A 23,124-nucleotide genomic window follows, 5' to 3' on the forward strand; every position below is an offset into this window, starting at 1 on the left:
ACATGATCCTCTGCCTTGTGACCTTGAAACCATTTTTGATGCTCATTATCTTGTTGGTATACTTTAGCATACTTCAGTGAGATGTGTATGTGTTTGAGAGTTAACTTTAATCTGCACACTCCAGGGTGAGTAATTAGCATTTGAAAGACACTAATCAGGAATCCTCACTACAAAGTTGGATGCACAAGTGCTTCCAATATCACTGTAAATCTGCACTAGAGGTATGTTAATTAGCATAAAGGATTAGAAATGATTTTTCATTGTGGAATTAACAGGTGTTCAAGCTATGTGCTTGGCTAGGATATGGCACAGGCACTTCTGTTCTTGCCTGAACATGGTATTAGATTCCACTGAGTCTAGCAGACTGACACCCTTCAGGATGGCTCCCTGACTCTAGACTGCTGTTTAGTACTTTGCCACAAAATATTGTTTGTTTACTGTTTTTTGTGTCTCCTTGTTGACAAATATTTATTTGTGTAGTAGCAGTAAGTCTGAGACTTGCTTTCACTGTAGGACATTACCCAATAGCAAGAGAGAAGACAGGTAGCTCACGTTAATCTTTAGTTGTTGAGGGCTACCTGTATTTACTAAAAGAACCTGACAACTGTGAGGGCCAAGTGTCGTCCATTTTCATCCATCATATTTCTTGAACTTATCATTTCCTTTCAACTTCCATGGCCACTACCCTAGTTGAAGTCCTGACACCTGAGTTACTTCAGTAACCTCTATGCTGGTCATCTTGATGTCAGCCTCATCCCAGACTAATCCATCACACTGGTCCCCTGACTGATATTCTGAGCACCACTTTCTATCACTTCTTAGATTAAAACCAATGACTTCTACAGGTTACCGAATAAAGTCTAAACTCCTTAGTCTGGCACCTGAGGCCCTCAGGGGCATGATCTGAACTCCCCTTTGCCTGGTGCTATTTGTCCTGAAATTAGAAGTATTGGGGTCAGTTCCTGACACCTGGCACATACACAGCCAAACACTTGGATATAAAACAGCCCCCTGGGAAACATTTCAGTGACAGGAGATTTCAAGCTGTGGTTATTGATGGCAGTGTAATGATCCTAATAGCTGGAACATCCATTCTTCAACACTTGCTTCTCTGCAGGCTCCAGGCCAGGAATTTCACCCAGAGGAGTTGTTTCAGACTAAGAACAACTGTTGAAAATAGAATCATGATAAAAAAATCAAGGAAGGCAGGAAAAGGCAGCACCTGTGGCAGGAGAAACGGATGAGCTACTGTGCATCCCAGTCCTCTGCGGCAGGGAGTCACAGGTGAGACCTACATTCTTTCTTCCTAGGTTCTCTCTTGTTTTCCTTCTACTTTCAATTCTCCAATCCTGTTCCAGAGCTGAACCAACTCAGCTTCCCCGTAGATGATCTGCTGGGCCTCCTTGCTCGTTATTTCTCTGTAACACTTTGCGATTCAAAGTGCTTTCAACTATATAATCTAATCCAGTCTTCACAAAAACCTGCTGATGTGTATGTTTTCATCACCGTTTTACAAATATAATAGCTAAGATCCAGATAAACTACACTGCTCCTTGTCCTCATAACTGTCGCAGAGCAGGCACTTAAACCTCGGTCTTCTGCTTCAAGTCCTGGGCCAGTAAGTGCAGCTTTCTAAGTATCATTCCCCTCCTGACTCAATTGCAGTCTCATTACAGCTGTTCACAGTAAGTAGGGCAAGGGTTACAGTATTCAGTCCTGGTATACTTCTTAGAATCATCTGGAAGATTTTTAACCTACATCCATACCCAGCGCAGCCCAGATCAATTAAATTAGCGTCTCCTCTGGAGTGAGTCCCAGATAGTTTTTGTTTTTTTTTTTTTCAGGAAGATTAGCCCTGAGGTAACTACTGCCAGTCCTCCTCTTTTTTTGCTGAGGAAACCTGGCCCTGAGCTAACATCCGTGCCCATCTTCCTCTACATTATATGTGGGACGCCTCCCACAGCATGGCCTGCCAAGCGGTGCCATGTCTGCACCCGGGATCCGAACCAGCAAACCCCGAGCTGCCAAGAAGGGGAATGTGTGCACTTAACTGCTGCACCACCAGGCCGGCCCCGATAGCGTGTTTTTCAAAAGACCCTCCCCACCCGCCTCCCATAGCGTGTTTTTCAAAAGACCCTCCCCACCCGCCTCCCCAGTGTTTCTAATATAAAGCAAGGGTTGAGAACCACTGAGTCATTACTTCCATTAGCGCAGTGGTTCTCCAAGTGTGGTCCCTGGACCAGATGGATCAGCGGCACCTGGGAAATAGTTAGAAATGCAAATTATCAGGCCCTCTCCTCAGGTCTACCGAATCAGAAACTCTAACGGGGGGCCCAGATTTTAGGATTAAGTTCAGATGCTTGTGTCAGAAAATAACAGTGAGTTTAATAGCACTTTATTAAACAGTGGCGTAAGAGCAGTTTATTTCTCTCTCTCGTAAAAGCAGTGTAGACGTGGGTATTCCAGAGCAGATGTGGTGCTCCTTGGTGTTAAAGATCCTGATTCCTTCTCTCTTGTTGCCCTTCCACTAAGTACATGGCGTCCACCTCATAGCCCAAGATGGCTGCTTAATTTCCAGCTATGGCTTCTGAAGTCCAGTCAGCAGAAAGGAGGAAGTACAAGAGGTGATTATACTCCCCTCACCTGTACTTTAATGACGCTTCTTGGAAGTAGTATAAGACATTTCAGCTTTCATCACACTGACCAGTATTTAGCATTTATAGAGACTGGGAAGAGTGGTAAGTTTTTGAGTGGCTATATGCCTATCCAAAAGTCAGAGTTCTCTTTCCAAGAAAGAAGGGAGAATACATAATGGATAACAACAAGCAGTCTTTGCCAGGGTTTAACTAACTCTGCTTTGTCCCTACCTGCTAAATTCCTAAGTGAGGTAGTAAATATCATTATTGTTTGAACCACTTTTGGTTTGCCATTTTAACTGATGCACCTTATTTCTTTAGCCTTCCCATTGTATTAATGATGACAAATATTTCATCATATGACTGGACCATTATTTAGTTAACCTTTTCCTCAATTTTGAAAATTTAGGATATTTTTGATTTTTGCTATCAAAAATACTACAATGATGAGCACTTCGGCTCATTGCATTTGTGATATGTTACATTTCTGATTATCATTTTGGAATAGATTCCTAGACTGGCTAAAGAATATGAACATTTTTAAGGCTCTTAATGCATACTGCTGCTTTTCTTACCAGAAAGGAATCATTTTGTGCTCCCACTGTCAGTGAACTACATTATTTCCTCTTTTTTTCTTTGGTATTAATTTCTCAGTTTTACTCATCCTAACCTTAGCTTTTCCTTCAAAGCTCATTTTAATGCCACTTCCTCTAGGAAGTGTTCCCTGATTGCCCCATCTGAAAATATTTTCTCCCTTTGATTTCTCATAGATTTTATCTGTTAGGTGACTGAAGACACCACCTTTTTAGTATTTTCCTTTTTTGTTGTTGTTTTAATTACTTTTAAAATGTACAGACTAACTAATTCACACAATTCAAACAACTTCAACTATACAGAGTAAAAAGTGGAAGTTTCCCTTCAGCACTGTGCCAAAGTCACTCCCATACCTATAGGAAAACAGGATTACTCCGTGATACACTATATCCTTCTAAGTCAGTGTTTCTCAAAATGTTGGCCACAGACTCACTGCCTCGAATCCCATGGGAGCTCGTTAAAGACAGAGGCGCCTGTGCATCAGCCCAGACCCTCTGAATGAGAATCTCATGGAAGTGGGACCTAGGAAGCCCCACTTTGGTGGTTGTTAATCCTACTAAATTTTGTGAATCATTGATCATATCCTCTTTCCATATGTTAATAGGAGTTCTTATACAATTGTATAATTTTGTTTGGTTATGTTTCCTTTAGCGTTATTTGACTTGCTTTTTTATTTTTAGCGTTTTATCTTAGAGATGTTCTCAAGATAAGCCATAGAGATCCCTGTGGGGTTTTGTTTTTTTTTAAAAAAAATTTTTAAACTGTCTAGAATGACTGTCCTGTGATTCATATAACTATTTTTCCATTGATGAGCATTTAGACTTCCAAGTGTTTTGTTATTAAGAACTGTGCTTCAGTGAATGTGTAAAATTTGAAGACATGTATATGTTTATGGATTAGAAATTGCTGGATTAAGTGCATATTCAAAATGTCGATACTGCTAAATTGTTCACCAAAAGGCTTTTTGGACTTATACCAAATTTCTACCCATAGTGAAAGAGAATATTCTTATCCCCATCCCCATACCAATAGTGCATATTATCATTTTTCATTTTTGTTGGGTTGATGGATCAAAAACAGTATCTCTTTGTTGTTTTAATTTGCTCTTTTTCTCATTACTAGTGAGTTGAGCCCCTTGTCATTTTATTTTTTTCCATTTTTCTTATGTGAACTGTCAGTTCCTATTTTTTTGTTCATATTTATTATCATTTATTATCTACCACCAACACTATTGAATTGCCCATTGTTTCTCTACTGATTTGAAACATCACGTTTGTCCTAACTAAATTTCTGTATGTACATTGGAGAGTTTCTGGACTTTTTACTCTGTTTTATTAATTTTCTTGCACCTCTGCCTTACCATTTATATTATAGCTTGTATGTCTTTATATCAATAACTTCTTTATTCTTTTTCAAAAAATTTCTTGGTTTTTCTTGCCTATTTTCTCTTTCATATGAAATTTTAATAAGCTTATAAAATTGATACAAAACCTTATTTGGATTTTGATGGAGATTGCAATGGATTACTGATTAATTTGGGGGAGATTTGACATTTTCCAAATCTTGATATATCCCCAAATCACAGACTTATCTCTGATATTTGGTCTTCCCATCAGAAACCTGGCAGTGTCTGCAGCAAAAGTCTTATGTTCTTTGGTAAAGTTTTAGTATTTTCTTTTTATAGGTCTCCATATTTTTTTATATTTAGTTTATTGCTAAGTATTTTTAATAGTTTTTTGTTAATTTTGCAACCATGATTGGGATATTTTTCTCCATTATATTTGCTAATTGGTTTTTGCTGCTTTATGGGAAATCTAATCTACTAAACTTTCTTATTCTAAAATTTTTTGTTCATTTCCCTTGTGCTTTTTAGCAATATCATCTATAGATAATGAGCTTTATCTCTTCCTTTGCAGTATTATACCTCATTTATTTATCTCATTTTACTAAATTAAGTCTGTTTGTTACATTGAATAATGATGGTGCAATTGGGTGTCATTGTTGTTCTTTCTGCCCTTAATGAAAGGCTGCTGGTATTTGTTCATTAATAAATGAAGTTTTCTGGGATCGGCCCCATGGCAGAGTGGTTAAGTTTGCGTGCTCTGCTTAGGTGGCCCAGGGTTTCACCAATTCAAATCCTGGGTGCCGACATGGCATTGCTCATCTAGCCATGCTGAGGTGGCATCCCACATGCCACAACTAGAAGGACCCACGACTGAAAACACAACTATGTACTAGGGGGCTTTGGGAGAAAAAAAATCTTTAAAAAAATGAGGTTTTCTATAGGTTTTTGGTAAATTCTTTTTGTTGCGTTAAGGAGGCTTTCTTCTGTTAATCTAAGAGTTTATTCATGAATGGGTGTTGGATTTAATGAATGCTTTTTGCAGCATCCAGATGATCATACGGTTTTTCTTTTTAATGGATGGATATAATGCCTTACATTATTACTTACCTGAATTCATTTTTGGAAGGAAAAAAAACCCTCTTTGGTAATAAAGAAATGTGTCAATATATCACTTTTACGTGATATTTTCTAATATTTTATTAGTTTTGCTTTAACAGTTATAAGTGAAATAGCCTTTGAGGTAGGCAGAATAATGGCCATCCAAAGATGTCCTAATTCATGGAAACTGTGATTAGAATATCTTACTTGGCAAAAGGCACTTTGCACACGTGATTTAGGTTAAAGACCCTTTTGCTGAAGTGATTATCCTAGATTATTCCTGTTGGTCCAATCTAATCACAAATCCTTAAAAAGGGAAAAGCTTTTCCAGCTGCAGTTAGAGACAGAGAGAGATGCAAAGATAGAAGGGTGTTCACAGCTGTGATGTGAGAAGAACTTGACCTGACATTGCTGATTCTAAAGATGGAAGGAGAGCTGTGTGCCAAGGAATGCAGGTAGTCTCTTGCTGGAAAAGGCAAGCAAATGGATTCTTCTCTGGAGCCTCTAGAAAGGAACACAACTTTGTCAACACCTTGATTTTAGCCCAGTGAGACTGATGTGGGGCTTCTGACCTACATTATGTAAGATAATAAATTTGTAGTTTTTTAAGCCACCAAATCTGTGGCAGTGTGTTACAGCGGCAATAGAAAGTTAGTACAGTTTTACTATCTGTGTGTTCCCTTCAAGTTTGAATCAACTATAGCGGAACGTTCCCTTTTTTTCTTTTTTGAACTTATGAGTTCTTTTTGAATGCTGTGGAACAGATTTTAGAAAAAAATCCTTCATAAAAGTTTGATAAAACTCACCTGTAAAACTGTCTGGTTCTCATGCCTTTTTAAAGGAAAGAGTATTTGACTCCCTTTTCAACTTCTGTGACATCCTTTTTTCTCCTTGTATTATAATTTCCATGTACCTATTTTGTCTTTCCTACTAGACTAGAAGCTTCTTGAATGCATAATCTGTCTGATTAATCTTGGTATCAGAACTCAGTACGTAAAAGAATGCCTTGCACAGTGTAATGCAAACACTTATCATATGCATATCTTTTTCAACTTTGCACCCTCACAGCACTGTAGACAGTGCCCTGTGTTTATGAAACTAGCTTCAAAAGTATATTGTCATTCAGACAGCCACATTGATCAGGCAATTCAGGTAATGTGGTGAACAAACACAAGCTTTGAAGTCAGACCCAAGTTGCATTCTAAAAAATTATGCTTTTCTTCTTTTTTTTTTTTTTGAGGAAGATTAGCCCTGAGCTAACTGCTACCAATCCTCCTCTTTTTGCTGAGGAAGACTGGCCCTCAGCTAACATCCATGCCCATCTTCCTCTATTTTATATGTGGGACGCCTACCACAGCATGGCTTTTGCCAAGCAGTGCCATGTCTGCACCCAGGATCCGAACCGGTGAACCCCAGGCTGCTGAGAAGCAGAATGTGCGAAGTTAACCACTGTGCCAACAGGCCAGCCCCAAGTTATGCTTTTCTAACTCTGTAACTTTAGACAATTGCTTAATGTTTCAAAGATTCAGTTTACTCACTAGTACAATAGTGATAGTAGTACTTTGTAGGCTTGTTGAGAGGGTGAAGGTGAAGCAGTGTTTGCAGAGTGCTCAGTTAGCATAATACCTGACACGTAATAGTTGCTTAGTAAATGATATTCATTATCATGACTATTGAAAGGACTTGATTTAGAACTGAATGCTATTTTAAAAAAATGTGTCTTTTCTGTTGCTCCTGTTGTAATTTTCTAGGCTGTTGTCATGTCCAAAGGGGATACTAAGTCTCCAGTTTGTTCTTGCATACAGGCCTTTGTAGTGCCATGACTTTCATTGGTGGATTCAGACCAGTACTTGCCATGGATGAGGTTACAATTGTAATTTGGAATGTGATAGAAGAAACAGTAGTGGGCTTTTGTAGAGCAAGAGAAGTCAGTACTTTAGAAACTGAGCTATGTTTCAAGGGTTTTCTTCCCATTTAATGCTGTACTATCCCTAACCCTTCCTACTCTTAAATGAAAGTGGTGATTCTCCTAGTTCATATTAACTGCCATCCTTTATATTTACGGACACTCCTTCATGGTTAATAATTAGACAGTTGAATCAAACATACTGAAGAAGTGGTTACCCATCTTTATGAATTCTTATTTTAAAGAGATAAGATAATCTTGCGTTGAGATTTGTTTTGTAGTTTCCATTAAAATCTTGCAAATTAGGTTGTAGTGACCTGGGTATCTTTTATGTCATTTTCTGGGAATTCCTGGGGAGAAAATTGAAGAAAATTTAACACTGACTATTTAACTTGCTCAGTGTGATGTTAAGGAGTGGATATGAGAGATTTTGAATTGGGTGGTGATGGTGGAGGTGAAATGGTCAAGGTGCATGAAAGCATAGAATAGGCAAGATGGGGCAAAAAAAGGAACAGCGCTGTTAAAGCCTATTTGCTAAAATAAATAACAGTCACTCTGTGCATACCTACTATGTGACAAGATTGTATTATTTGCTTTATAGAAATTTTTAAACCTCTCATTGACCCTGAAAAATGAATTTTGTGGATTAAGAAAATGGTCCTGAGAAGAAATTTGCCCAAGATCTCATAGTATTTAGTGGTGGAAACCTATCTGGACATAAAGCCAGTGGAAATTAGTTGGAATAATGTATCCCTTACACAAATTATGAAATGCTGGAGCACCACTTTTCTTGTGGGGTTGAAAAGATCAATTAGCTAAATCTTCCTTTTAGATATATAGTAAAGCTAATGATGGTTTATAAATCTAAATTCTTGTATTGACAGTGAGAGGGAGGTGGTGATTGAATAGTATTGACAGAGACTTGATGAGAAAGTAGAATCTGAGATTAAGATACAAGAAATTTAAATGAGTAGGGATAAGCAGAGGGGAGAAAAAGAAATTATATGGCTCCAAGTCACTTAGTATTGATCTAAGCTGCATTTTATACAAAGCAATGCAGACTTTTCTGAAGTATAAATTGAGCTATATCCTTTCTGGGAATACATTCAGTAATAAAGTAATTAATATAAAACAGAATCAGACCACCCCAAAAGGTTCATAACTAAGTATCAGCAGTGGTCCTGTGTTATCTCACTTGTGTTTTATAAGGTAAAATGAATTCACTTGCCAATATTTATTGATCACCTGTCTGTGCAAAGCACTTTTCTAGGCTGAAGATACAGAATGGGATAGATGAGGGTCTTGCCTGTATATAAACGAACAAGGAAAAAGATAAACTTCAGATCATTAGAGTTATGCAGAGACTTTATGATGATGTGAAGAGACTACTTTAGACTATGTGGACTGGGAAGGTCCTCCTGAGGAGGTGACATGTAAGTAAGATCTGAATAACAAAAATGAACAAGCCATGCAAATCCAATACAAGAGGAAGAAATGCCAGGCAGAGGGACTAGTTAGTGCAAAGGTGGGCACAGACTTGTTTTTTTTCCTCCTAGGACCTGAGCATAGAAGGTGAAGGAGAGACTAGAGGAGGTTGAATTAGGAGGCAGGGAGGGGCAGCATCATTTACATTTGGCATTTCCGTGATGAAGGATACCCATATTTAAGTAAATTGCTTCTAAATTGGTTATGAACAGTGTGTCAAAATGTCACATGAGGGGCCGGCCCTGTGGCTGAGTGGTTAAGTTCGTGCGCTCTGCTTCGGCAGCCCAGGGTTTTACTGGTTTGGATCCTGGGCGTGGACATGGCACCGCTCATCAGGCCACGTTGAGGTGGTATCCCACATGCCACAGCTGGAAGGAACCACAACTAAAATTTATGACTATGTACTGGGGGGATTTGGGGAGAAAAAGCAGAAAAAAGAAAAGATAACTGAGTTGTTAGCTCAGGTGCCAATCTTTACCAAAAAAAGGACATGTGAACAGATTTCATCGATATGTACCACCAGATGCTGCAGTGCAATATGCTATTTTACAATTTTAAAGTTTTCGTTGCCTCATATTAATGCTAATGTATTTATTAGCATTTAAAAATGCTAATACATTTTTTATTAGCATTTTTTTTAAGTTACATTGTCAGCCCTGAAGAGCAAAGCAGACATCTATCTGTTCCTTATAGTATCTAGTGCAATGTAACAGTGTAGTAATTAAGCCTCAATTTGTGAATCAAGCAAAACTAAAGAGATGGTTTGTGATATCCTAAATCTTGTTTTGTAGCTCCTCAATCCAATCGGCATCATTCTCCAGGCTACCGGGGTCCCTCCTACCTTGATAATACTTCTGGTTACACAAGCCCCAGACCATCACTTTTCCTTTCTATCAAATGTTTTCTTCTTACTTTCAAATTCTCAAGTTTCCACAGTAACCTGCCCTCTGGTACTTTAATCTGTGCTAATGCCTTCAGTGGGGCTGGAAAACATAAAGCTCCTTTTTACAGTCAAGCCATTAGACCCTTTCTGTCTCAGGTCTGTTTCCTAAGTATCTTTCTTCTTGCAGGTGTCCAGGGGTTTGGCCTGTTTACCTCTCTTATTTCCAGTAATCACCCTTATTTCTAGAGAATGTTTCACCCATGCCTGGCTTTGGGAAACATGTTATCCCTTGGATTCCTAGTGAAAAGGCCCATGGCAATTTGGAAACTACGGTTTTTTCTTGCTGACTTTATCCTACATATTTTAGCCTGTCTCTGCTCTTATCCAAACAGAGATGTGTTATAGGAGTTTGAGAGAGAACTAAATTAATGCTGGCCATGGCCATGCTTGCATTCTTTTTCCTTGGTAGAGGCAATGGGCATTGCTAAAGAGTGGCATTAGGTTAACTGTAAAAAAGATTTGTAGATCTACGGAATAAATGTAAATGACTTCAATGTGGATTCTATATAGCCTCATAAAGAATATCTCTGTGACCACAAATCATATTCTTTTAGATATCTAATTCCCCACACCAGCTCACAGTCTATAGAAGGAATGTTGTCATCAGGAGACCGCTGAAATAATTTACTTGATTGTAAGTGCCTTCAGTAGTATGACATACATGCAACAAAAGGATGCAAGTATATTCGTGCTTTTCTCTGTCAAGTGTTGCAAATAGGCCTGGATCTAGGAAGTACTATCAAGGATTGTTTTGTCTTTTGTGCAAAACTCCCTACTATTTTTATGGTTTACAGGGGCATTCCAATCCAACAGTATTAACAAATTTATGTTTTACAGTCTGCTAATTATTGACAAATTCAAGAAACAATTATGCAGCCAATGCTCATGACCTAATTCTTTGTATTTTCCTTGAACTTAAAAATAGGTACCATCTTTGGTACTGCCGATGGACCCAATCTTAGAAATTGTTAAAATCTATGATGCAAAATAGTTATCAATATTTTTGATTACTAAAAAAAAGCAGTGACATTAATAACAAGTGTTTTATATTGCAAAAAGTGGCATAGCTATTAATCAAGCAAGTGTTTAGAAAACCAATACTTTTCTCTTTTTGTAAGATTTAGTTTCTTAAATTAATGAAATTGTTAGCTATTGTAGCATGCTTGTTTATTGGGTATCATGTAATATAGGCCACCACTAATAATCTCAGGGAGGTTTGTGTTCAGTGGATCATGGATATGAATTTCTTATTGTGAGGTGTCATGGAGGTTACTGCAATTCAGTTTTTTTGGAAGAATCAAATTATTATAACACACATTCTTTGTAATAAACATTTGTATTATGTTTTTTGGACTAGTAATTTAGAAGAATTTGTTTTCCACCTTTGCTATCCTCTAACAATTTGCAACACCAAGAAGGAACCAAATCTTAAATCTGTCTTTTCCTTATCCAGTGTGTGGACTCTTGAAGAGGAATACATTGCCGCACCATGCTCAGAAAAGTGTGGGAAAATGGAGTGAAAGCTCAATTCCACTTTTTTTCCTGCTTTTTACAATCAGAGAATTTATTTTGAGCTTGCACTTTTCCAGTGGTTGAACAATACATCCCTCTTACCCAAAATGTGTTTGTAATTTGCAGAACAGTTTTTTGTGTAGAACATTTTTTGCCTCCTGTTCCATTTTTGGAAACAAAGGACTTACACAGGGGCAAAGTGTAGGATCAACAGGCAGTCATTCCTAGATACAGACATTAACTCGATGTAGAACGCTTGTCGTCTTCATTAGATCATAAGTTCCATGAAATTGAGGTGCTGTGACCACCACAATCCCTGTTGTTCCCCAGCATATTGCACGTGATAGAATTCAGGAACTTGTTAAATGAATAAAAAACTCCTTCACATCATGAGAAAGAATCCACTGCCCTAAAAAAATTGATATACTTAACTAAATTATCTCTGATGTAATTAACTTTGAAGGAAAGTGGAGTATGATGTGGTTGACATACAATGACCTAGAATTTATGCTGGCTGTTGTTCTGGTTCTTCAATAAACACCATGACAATGGAGAAGTCACTTGAGCTCTCTGGATCTCAGTAAACAAATTTATGAAATTAAGGGATTTGACTGATGAATCCAGCTAGAAAATTCTAAGTTATTCAAGTTCTAAATGGCTTCCCAATTCTGAAATCACTTAGTGAGATAGTTCAAAGACCATAAAACTTTTAGTTTACAAATAATAGACAATGAATATTAGAAAATTTAAAATTTTTAATAAATGTGCTTTGTTCACAAAATGTGAAAAAATACAACAAACACAAACATACATTTTCAGGTATGCCACCTTCCACCACTTGGCAACTATGATATAAATCACTTGATCTAGTCATGATCCTGCAGAATCCAAACAAATGATCATTTGTTTTTGAAACACCGAATTATTTTGGAGAATCCTGTTGTGAATGTGACAGGAGGCCCCTTAACTTCTTTATATCCAAATAAAATCATTCTTAAGAGTACCCATACAGTATTAGAAGGCTCTATTAACTTCTCTTGTCATTACATATATAATCTGGCACCAAGCCACAAGACTGCTTATATTTTAACACATGTTGAATTGGCTTTGGTGGAATATGTATTAGTTTAAATCCTCTGCCAACTAATTTGAATAAGCTGAATTTACAGTAACAAATGATATTTATAAATCCAAACAAATTTATACTAAGTGGGAGTATAGGTTTCATAAAGAGATTTTTCTTTAAAGTACTATGTAAAATATATCATGCACACTTTGGAGCATAAGCAGAATCAACATCTGTAAACAATCAGAAGAATTTATAGCACCAACGTTTTAGCTGTAACACAAAGGCTGACTCCAAGGTCATACTTACACCAGCCTCTCAAAAACACTGTTTTTCATTTACTTTCAAAGCTTTCGTTTGGTATAGTTTTCTTTGTCCTTTACATAGTATTTAGCCAAATCAAAGAAAATAGACAGTATGGTAAAAGAGGTACTACCAAAACACACTTCTGTGTTATCCTGAACACAGTGTTTTTTTCTTCTTTTGGAGGAGTTACAAGACTTGACCTGTAGGGCTTAACTGGAAAGAAAGTCAATCCTAATTATGAAGGAATCTTACGCTATTGAAAGTAAATGAAAAATTTCAAGTTACTTCTGGCATATTTGAACAACCAATATTTATTGCATTTAGTCGACTGACTTTTTTAGGTTAATTATAATCTTCCTACTTGCATTTAGAATGTGAAATTTAATTTGAAATATCGGGTACACACACAACCATTTATATCTTAAAGGGTAAATTTTGTATTTCTAAATAAAGTTTAACATTCAAAGTTAACTACAGCAATTCACAATAAGCACAAAAACATCAGTTTTACCAGAGTAAAGAAGTGCAGTTTATGAAATTTAGGATCAACTATTGAAAATGCAAGTTTCCTTAAAAACACACACACACATAACATTAACCATGAAATCTGAAACTGTGATATTTCAGTGCAAAAACCTCAGTATGAGGTAATTTTAATGTAATAACCACTTGAAAAAAAATCCACACAGTGGCACTCTTAAAAATGATAGTTTACATGACAATTGCTGGCTGACAAGACAATGTGGACTAAATGTTCTTAGCTACTGAAACTAATCTTGTCTTGTTTGGACATATATTTCTCCTTAATCATTTGCTTCTGATTCAGAAACACAGAAAGGCATTTATCAATGTGGAAAGGGAAAATTCCCACAGCCAACTAATGGTTTATATATTCAAAGAAAATTTTCTGCTAGGATTTAGACAGAAATTAGAATACCAAAAGACCAAAGCCATTTTATGAGATTAACAGCAGAGTGTTAATTTTAAATTTTTCTATATAATTCCAGACTTGTAGTGCAGCACCTCCTTAACGGAAAGGCGAGGACCCTATCAAGGTTGGTCTAGATAGAACATAAGCTCTCTTACAAGTGCAAACCCTTTCACAAAGGTGTTTCAGGTCAGAATTGAGTATTATATTGTTCCTTGCTTTAAGAGAGAATTTTGTAAATGAAACCTAAATTTAAAAAAGTAAAACTGAGCTCTCACAGTTAAAAATACTTAACACCAAGGCCCAAATCAACAAGAAAGATGTGAAAATTCTACTTTGGCAATGGTGTTTATTGTACTGTGCTAATCAAATGAGAATACATACTGTGGGGGACATCTCTCCCCCAATGTCTGATGCTGCCAAATGAGCAAGAAAGAAGGAAAAAGAATGATCAATTCCAAAAAGTTCCGGAAATACTGGATCATCAGACAAAACTGAACAGAAAATGGCTTTCTGTAACACATAACAATTTAGTTAGAAAAAGGAATAAGTGCATCACAAAACAACTACACCAATCTACCTCTGTGTCACATTTAACTTGTGAGTCATCAAAGTGCAACCTACAGCTTTCTACATATCTTAAAGTTTCTCACTGCAATGGTTTAAAGTCAACATTAAAAGATGAAAAAAAAATACATAACAAATTATGCGTTTTTCACAATAGCACTAAAGAGAAAAAGGTACCTTTCTATGACATCTTAGTGCTAAATGCTAAAGTAACAGTGGTTTCTGCTATGACAGGAGTCACTCTGCATGAAACTAAGCTTTCTATATAAGAATAAATTTTAAAATCCAGAAGTAGAAAAAAATAGCAAACTCTGTAAACCTTTGCATTTCTTCTTTGCAAACCAGGTTTTAAGTACTGAGTTTATGTTACTATTTCTGATTAGTGTAAGCAATTAGTTTCGGAGTCTGGACTGAAAGGGCCATGTGCTTTTATATTAACTTAAAAGTAATATGGGATCTTCTAGCTCATAGAAAGGAATAGAGCTGGCTTGACTTTCTCCAGAATCTGAGTCATATGGAGCATCAGGGAGCTCTGTGAAACCGTATGCTAGTTGTTCATCTTCTATATCTGATCGAACGTAGCAGGAAGGGTTAGAATATTCCTCATCTTCTATACTGTTGAAATCTTGAGGAATATACAACATCCCTGGGTAGTTTCTACTAACCAAGTCACTTGTGGTTTTTAGGGAGATTTTTCTAAATGCCATCAGATGCATATGTGAAAACTTTGAATACTTGAAGCGTTTAAAGCCCAGGGACTCTATAGCAATCTTCCAGCTTTTCATCATCATAGCATGACGGTTCTGATGGGAGGAATCCGGTGTGATGATAAGCAATAAACCATTTAACACTAATAGTTCATGGGCTTTCTTGCAGCAAATCCATCGCTGGTAAGGTGATGGAAAATAAGAAAGGAGGAGAGAGAAAACAACCACATGGAAAAGTTCTCCAGGAAGAGAATCAATAGGGTTTTTCAGCTGCTTCAAAAAGGCATCTATAGCATCCTGTGCAAGCTGGAGTGGTTGCTGAAGCTGCAAGTTCAGGAAGTCACATTTATATACACTCTGCAGAAAGGGAAAAACAAGGCATATTAAGAATGTCAAGATTATTTTCACCTTATTACACAGATTTTATACCAAACTATTTCATAGCATTTCTATATAATTCAAGCTTTACTTATGCACCTTTCCCTTCTAAATTATTCCCCTTGCACAGACTTATTCAACCACAACTTTTACTCACAAAAATCTCAGAGTAATTAAGCCCAGAGAATTTCTAGTCATCACTTAAAAAAATGTTTCTGCCTAACAATTAATTTGAAATTAGAAATAATTTTTAAGCATATATTTAAAAAAAATAATAAGGGTTTATTTGAATTAATTAAATTGAAATTAAATTCAATTAAAATTAAAAATTAAATTGAGGGGCTGGCTCCGTGGCTGAGTGGTTAAGTTCACGTGCTCCGCTCCGGCGGCCCAGGGTTCAGATCCTGGGCGCGGACATGGCACCACTCGTCAGGCCACGTTGAGGCGGAGTCCCACAACCCACAACTAGAAGGACCTGCAACTAAGATATACAGCTGTGTACAGGAGGGGTTTGGGGAGATAAAGCAGAAAAAAAAAAAAAAGATTGGCAACAGTTGTTAGCCCAGGTGCCAATCCTTAAAAAAAGAAAAAAAAAGGAAGATTGGCCACAGTTGTTAGTCCAGGTGCCAATCTTTAAAAAAAAAAAAAATTGAAATTTAATTTGGCTAAGAGTTTACAGGAATGATTTATTTCTAAACTTAGTCATATTTACATTCACTTCAACATTTACAGTTACCAAAAACAAGCTAATATAAAAACAACTTTAAACAAGAAATACCATGAAATAAAGATGAATCAAAGAAGTCAGAGGATAATGAAAGAGGCATAAATTTGTGAAAGCAGAACACCAAAACTTAGTTATGAAAAACATTTTAATCATTAACTTTAACTATCTTAAAAGCAATTTATTCTATCAAAATGTTAATCCCTGGTTTGAAACAAACTACACATCAAATTTAATTTACTCAGATGACCCTGGGAAATACTACAAGTAAAGGAATAAATAGCACCACATCACTTGCTGAATATTAAAACTCTATGGAAATGATCCAGAATAAGAGAGCAGTTTTAAAATTAGACAAAAATTAGTTACCCTTATAAGAACAGTTATTAATTAACAAAGGTATGAGCTAATACCTTAGTCCCCATTCTTGTTAGTGGGTAGACAAAGTGGTCACATACTCATCTGGACTATCTTTTAGGGAAAGTGATACATAAAGTTCTATAACATGGAAAAAGATTCTTGTTTTTCTTCTTCCCTTTGCTTTTATGTTTTTGATAGCTTTATTGAAGTATAACTAGCATAAAAACTGAAGTATAACTGACACACAAACATATTTAAAGTGTACACTTTTAAGTTTTGACATTTATACACTTGTGAAACCACTGCCACAATTAATGAATAGATCCAAGACCCCCAAAAGTTTCCTTGTGCCCCTTTATAATACCCTCCCTGCTCTTCCCCTGCCATGAGGCAGTCATTGATGTGTATTTCCTAGAATTTTACATAAATGGAATAATACAGAATAATGTACTCTTATTTTGCTTGGCTTTTTTCACAAAGTACTCTTTGTATTCTCAAAATAACTTTCACAAAGTTGTTTTTTGTGAAAACGCTTTGTGAAACACTGTGTGAAAGTTATTTTGAGATTCATCCATTTTTTTGCATGTATTGATAGTTTATTCCTTTGTAATTGCTGAGGTATCCTACCATATCAAAGATTACCACAGTTTTTTAAATCAATGTACCTGTTTATGGATATCTGGCTTGTTTCTAGTTTTTGGCTATTACAACTCAAGCTGCTAGGAATATTCCCATTTGTCTTTGAATAGATATGCTTTCACTTGTCTTGGGTAAATATCCAGGAGAGGAGTGGCTGGATCATATAATAGGTGCATGTTTAACTTTTAAAGAAACTCCAAAACTGTTGTCAAAAGCAGTTATATAGTTTTACATTCCCACCCAGAGTGTATGAGAGTTCCAGTTCCTCATCAATATTTGGCATGGCCAGCTTTTTAAATTTTAGTGATCGTAATAGGTGTGTAGTGGTATACTGTGGTTTTAATTTGCATTTTCCTAATGAGTAGTGATGTTCTTTACATGTACTTATTTGCCATCTTGATATCTTCTTTGGTAAAGTGTCTGTTCAAATCTTTTGCCCATTTAAAAATAACTGGATTGGGGCCGGCCCAGTGGCTTAGCAGTTAAGTGTGCACGTTCTGCTTCAGCGGCCTGGGCTGTCACCAGTTCGGATCCGGGGTGCGGACATGGCACTGCTTGGCAAGCCATGCTGTGGCAGGCGTCCCACATATAAAGTAGAGGAAGATGGGCACAGATGTTAGCTCAGGGCCAGTCTTCCTCAGCAAAAAGAGAAGGGTTGGCAGCAGATGTTAGCTCAGGGCTAATCTTCCTCAAAAAAAAAAAAAAATAAATTGAAAAAATAAAAATGAAAATAACTGGATTGCTTTAAATTTTTTTAAAATTTTCTTATTATTGAGTTGTGAGAGTTCTTTATTCTGGATACAAGTCCTTAATCAGATACATGACTTGAAAATATTTTCTCTCAGATTGTGGCTTGTCTTTTCATCCTCTTAACAGTGTCTCTGGAAGAGCAGAAGTTGTTAATTCTGATGAAGGCTAATTTATCAATTTGTTCTTTCATGGACAACTTTTGGCGTCATATCTAAGAAGTCTTTTCCTAATCCAGCGCCACACAGATTTTCTTCTAGAAGCTTTATGGCTTTACATTTTTCATTTAGTTCTATGACCCATTTTGACTTCATTTTTTGTATGTGGTATGAGGCATGGACTGAAGTTTTTCTCTTTTGTATATGAATATCTAATTGTTCCAACCACTATTTGTTTAAGAGACTATCCTTTCCATCTTGGTTGAAAATCAGTAGTACCTAAGTATGGCCCCATTTGTGGACCCTCTATTATATTTCATTGATAATCTTGACACCAATACCACATTGTCTTGCATACTGTAGCTTTAAAATAAATTTTGAAATCAGGTAGTGTTACTCTCCAACATTGTCCTTTTAAAAAGTTGTTTTAGTTAGTTGTTTAGTTTTTTTATTTTAGTTGTTTTAGGTCCTTTGAATTTCTATACAAATTTTCGAATAAGTTTTTCAATTTCTATTAAAAAACCTGCCAGGATTTTGATCAGGATTGCATTAAATCTATACATAAATTTGGGGAAAACTGACAACATGTTAACAACATTGAGTTTTTCCACCCATAAACATGGTATATCTCTCCACTTATTTAGGTCTTCTTTAATTTGTCTCAATAATTTATAGTTTTCAATACACAAGTTTTTCCATATCTTTTGTTAGATTTATATTTCATTTAAATATATGTTCATATATTAAATATTTCATATTTTTGATGCTACTACAATGTTTTTAATTTTTAATTGACTGTGGCTAGTATATATAAATCAATTGATTTTTGTATATTCATCTTTTATCTTGTAACCTTGCTAAACTCACTTATTAGTTCTAGTAGCTTCTCTGAAGATTACATGGAATAATCTAATAGTTGATGAATTTTATCTGTGAATAAAGACAGTTACTTCTTTCTTTCCAATCTGGATACCTATAATTGCTTTTTCTTGCTTTATTGCACTGGCTAGAACCTCTAGAGAATGCTGAATGGAAGTGGTGAGAGTAAATATCCTTATCCTGTTCTCGTTCTAGTTCTAGTGGGACAAGCATTTTTCTTTCACTATTAAGCATGATGTTAGCTGTAGATTTTTCAGATACACTTCATCAAGTTCAGGAAATTCCCTTCAATTCCTTCTGAGAGTTTTAATCAGGAAAGAATGCTTGGATTTTTGCCAAATGTTTTTTCTATGCCTCTTGAGATTACTTTTAGTGTATTACTGTGGTGAAAAGATTGTTTTTTGAAGATAAAACCAATCTTGCACTCCTAGAATAATCCAAACTTAGCCACGATATATTATCTTTTTTGAAATATTGTTGGATTCAATATGCTAAAATTTTGTAATATTTGCATCTATGTTCATGAGGGATAAAGTGTATAGGTTTTTTTTGTTGTTGTTCTGTAACGTCTGTTTGGTATTGGTATCAGAATAATGGTCTCATAGAATAAGCTGGGAAGTATTCCATCCATTTCAGCTTTACGGAAGTTTGTGTATGGCTGGTATTATTTCCTCCTTAACTATTTGGTAGATTTTACCAGTGAAGTCATCTGGACCTGGAACTTTCTTTGTGGGAAAGTTAATTACCAATTCACATTTCTTTAATACATGAGGGCCACTTAGGTTATCTATTTCTTCATGAGTGACCTTTGGGTGTACGTGTCTTCCAAGGAATTTTCCATTTCATTTAAGTTGTGCAATTTATTGGCATAAAGTTGTTTATAATATTTCCTTATTATCCTTTTAACATTGATAAAATCTACAATGATGTCACTTCCTTATCTTTATTTCCTAATCAGTATGGCTACTGCTTTATCAATTTTATTGAACTTCTCAAAGAAATAGCTTGCTTTCATCCCTTTTCCCTACTGTTTTTCTGAAAGTTTTCTATTTCATTGATTTCTACTCTGATCTTTATTATTTTCTTTCTTGTACTTTGTATGTAGTATGCCTTTTTTTTTTTCTAGTTGGAAAGTTGATGTCATTGTTTTGAGACCTTTCTTATTTTCTAATAAAGGTGTTTAGTACTGTAAATTTTCCCTTGATTACTACTTTAGGGACTTTATTGTTATCCTATACATTTTGATATCTTATGTTTTTTATATATCTTCGTTCTAAGATATGCTCTAATGTTCCTGGTGAGTTTTTCTTTGATGATGTTCTAATTTTCTATCAATTATTGAAGGTGGGTATTGAAATCTCCAACTATAATTTTATTTCTCCTTGCTATTTTATCAGTTTTTGGTTTATTTTGAAGCTCTTTTTATTAGGTGCATAAATGTTGAGGATTGTTTTGTAGTCTTGAGGAATTGACCTTTTTATTATTATGAAATGACCATCTTTACTGCTGGTAATATTCTTTGGTCTGACATCTACTTTGTCTGATTATAATATAGGCACACCAGCTTTCTTTTGTCCATACTCTTGCTTTTAATCTATTTGTGTGTTATAATTGAAGTGCATTTCTTATAAGTAGCATATATTTGGGTCTTGCTTTTTAATCCAATTTGACAATCTCTGCCTTTTAATTGGGGTATTTAGGCTATTTTTATGTGATAATTGATACACTTAGGTTTAAACCTATAATCTTGCTACGTATTTTCTATTTGTCCCATCTGTTCATTGTTTCCTCTCTTCTTTTTTCTGCCATCTTTTGGATTAACTGAATTTCTTTATGATTCTATCTTTATCTCCTTTGTTGTCTTATTAGCTATAATTCTTTTTTTCTTTTAGTGGTTGCTTCAGGATTTATACTATACATCTTTAACTTATCATAGTCTACTTTCAAATAATATTTCACCACTTCATGTATAGTATAAGAACTTTAAAATAGTATATTTCCATTTCTCCTCCTCTCATCCTTTGTGCTATTGTTGTTATATGTTTTATTTTTACATATATTATACATCTCACTGGCTATTATTATTCTTGTTTAAACAGTTGTATTAGTTTACTAGGGCTACCATAACAAAATACCCCCAACGGCATGGTGTAAACAACAGAAATGTATTGTGTCACAGTTCTAGAGGCTAGACTGCCAGAGATCAAGGTGTCTGCAAGGTTGGTCTTTTGAGGGATTGTGAGGAAGAATCTGATCCATGCTTTCTCCTAGCTTCTGGTTGTTTGCTAGCAATCTTTGGTGTTCCTTGGCTTATAGATGCATCCCACTTGTGTGTTTCTATGTCAAAATTTCTCCTTTTTATAAGGACACAACAGTCATATTGAATTGGAGCCCACTCTAATGACCTCATTTTAACTTAATTACATCAGTAAAGACCCTATCTTCAAATAAAGTCACATACTAGGGGTTAGGACTCCAACATATCTTTTTAAGGGGCACAGAATTCAACCCATAACAATGGTTGGTTATCTTTTAAGAGTTTAAATAAAGAGGAAAAATCTAATATTTTTTACACCTATGTAGTTACCACTTCCTGTACTCTTCATTATTTTGTGTAGATCCATATTTCCAGCTGGCTGAAGCACTTCTTTCTTAACATTTCTTTTAATGCAAATTTGCTGATGTGGAATTCTTTCAGCTTTTGTATGTCTGGAAAAAAAAAATCTTTATTCTGTCTTCATTTTTGAAAGATATTTTTGCTGGGTATGGAATTCTAGGTGAAAAATCTTTATCTTTCAGTACTTTGGCATATCTTTTTTTTTTTTAAATCTCTGGATGCTTTTAAGACTTTCTCCTTATCACTGGTTTTTGGGGAGTTTGATTACCATGTTCCTTGGTGTAATTTTCTTTGTTTTGTGTGCTTGGGGTTTGCTGAGCTTCTTGGATTTGTAGATTTATAGCTTTTATCAAATTTGGAAAATTTTTGGCCATTATTTCTTCAAACTCCTCCCCCCTTTCTGGGGGCACTCCAGCCACTTGAAACTGTCTTACTTCTTGCTGAAGCTCATCTGTTTTACAAAATTCTCTTTTCCGTGTTTACTTCTGGGTAGTTTCTCTTGCCATGTCTTCAATTTAACTTTTCTTCTGCAATATCTAATGTACATTTACTTCCATCTAGTACATGTTTCGTATCATACATTGTAGTATCCACCTCTAGAAGTTAGATTTGGGTATTTTTAAATATCTTCCATGTCTCTAATTAACTTTTTGTACATATGGAATACAGTCATAATGTCCCCACTTTAACATCCTTGTTTACTAATTTTAACATCTGTGTCAGTTCAGGGTTGGTCTCTGTTGGCTGATTTATCTCCTCACTGCAGGTCCTATTTTCTTGTTTCTTTACAGGGCTTGTTACTTCTTTACTAGATGCCACACATGGTGAATTTTACCTTGTTGGGTGCTGGATGGCTTTGTATTGCTATAAATATTTTTGAAATTTGTTCTGAGATGTAGTTAAGTTACCTGGAGACGGTTTGATCTTTTGAGGTCATGCTTTCAAGATTTGTTAGGTGGGACTAGAGCTATGTTCTGTCTAAGACTAATTACTCTCCACTACTGAGGCAAGGCTCACTCTTCTGTGTACTCCTCCCAATGCATTATGATTCTTAAGGTTTCCAGTGTGGCTGGTGGGAAATGGTACTATTTCTAGCCTGTATGAGTGCTGGGCAATATACCCTCTAGTCCTTTCAGGTAGTACTTCCGCCAGTCTCATGTAGTTTTCTCACACACAGGTAATGATCACTACTCAGCTGAGTACTCAAGGAGGACTCTCTGCAGACCTCTGTAGTTTTCACTCTGTGCAGCTCACATATCTTCAGTACTCTGTCCTACCAACTCTAGCTCTCTTGGTCTCCTAGGACTCTCAACTCCATCTCCACAACTCAGGGAATCAACTGGGCTGTGCTTGGGAATCCCTTCTTTGTGCCAAATCCTGGAAACTCTCTGAAGGCTATACGCTGGTGCAACTGTAGGGCTCATCTCTTTTGTTTTCAGTCTCAGGGATCACTGTCCTCCATTACCTGATGTCCAGTGTCTTGTAAATTATTTTAAATATTTTGTCCACTTTTTCGTTGCTTCAAGTGG

The 23,124-nt window shown here is 35.9% G+C and overlaps 1 protein-coding gene and 1 long non-coding RNA gene across 2 annotated transcripts in view; one reads left to right on the forward strand and one right to left on the reverse strand.

Moving 5' to 3' along the window:
• Positions 1 to 23,124, forward strand: part of LOC124243544 (uncharacterized) — a 33,231-nt gene that overhangs the window by 2,125 nt on the left and 7,982 nt on the right. The window contains exon 2 of the long non-coding RNA XR_006889702.1: positions 1,118 to 1,284. This is a non-coding gene — a long non-coding RNA (uncharacterized LOC124243544). The remainder of the gene's footprint in view (positions 1 to 1,117; positions 1,285 to 23,124) is intronic.
• The window catches only part of BMT2 (base methyltransferase of 25S rRNA 2 homolog), a 71,218-nt gene continuing 60,350 nt past the window's right edge, over positions 12,257 to 23,124 (reverse strand). Inside the window, exon 5 of the mRNA XM_046669162.1 lies at positions 12,257 to 15,450. Coding sequence (XP_046525118.1) covers positions 14,821 to 15,450 — 630 coding nt within the window. The 3' untranslated portion in view covers positions 12,257 to 14,820. The remainder of the gene's footprint in view (positions 15,451 to 23,124) is intronic.

The sequence above is a fragment of the Equus quagga genome, chromosome 8 (assembly GCF_021613505.1).
Source record: "Equus quagga isolate Etosha38 chromosome 8, UCLA_HA_Equagga_1.0, whole genome shotgun sequence".
NCBI lineage: Eukaryota > Metazoa > Chordata > Mammalia > Perissodactyla > Equidae > Equus > Equus quagga.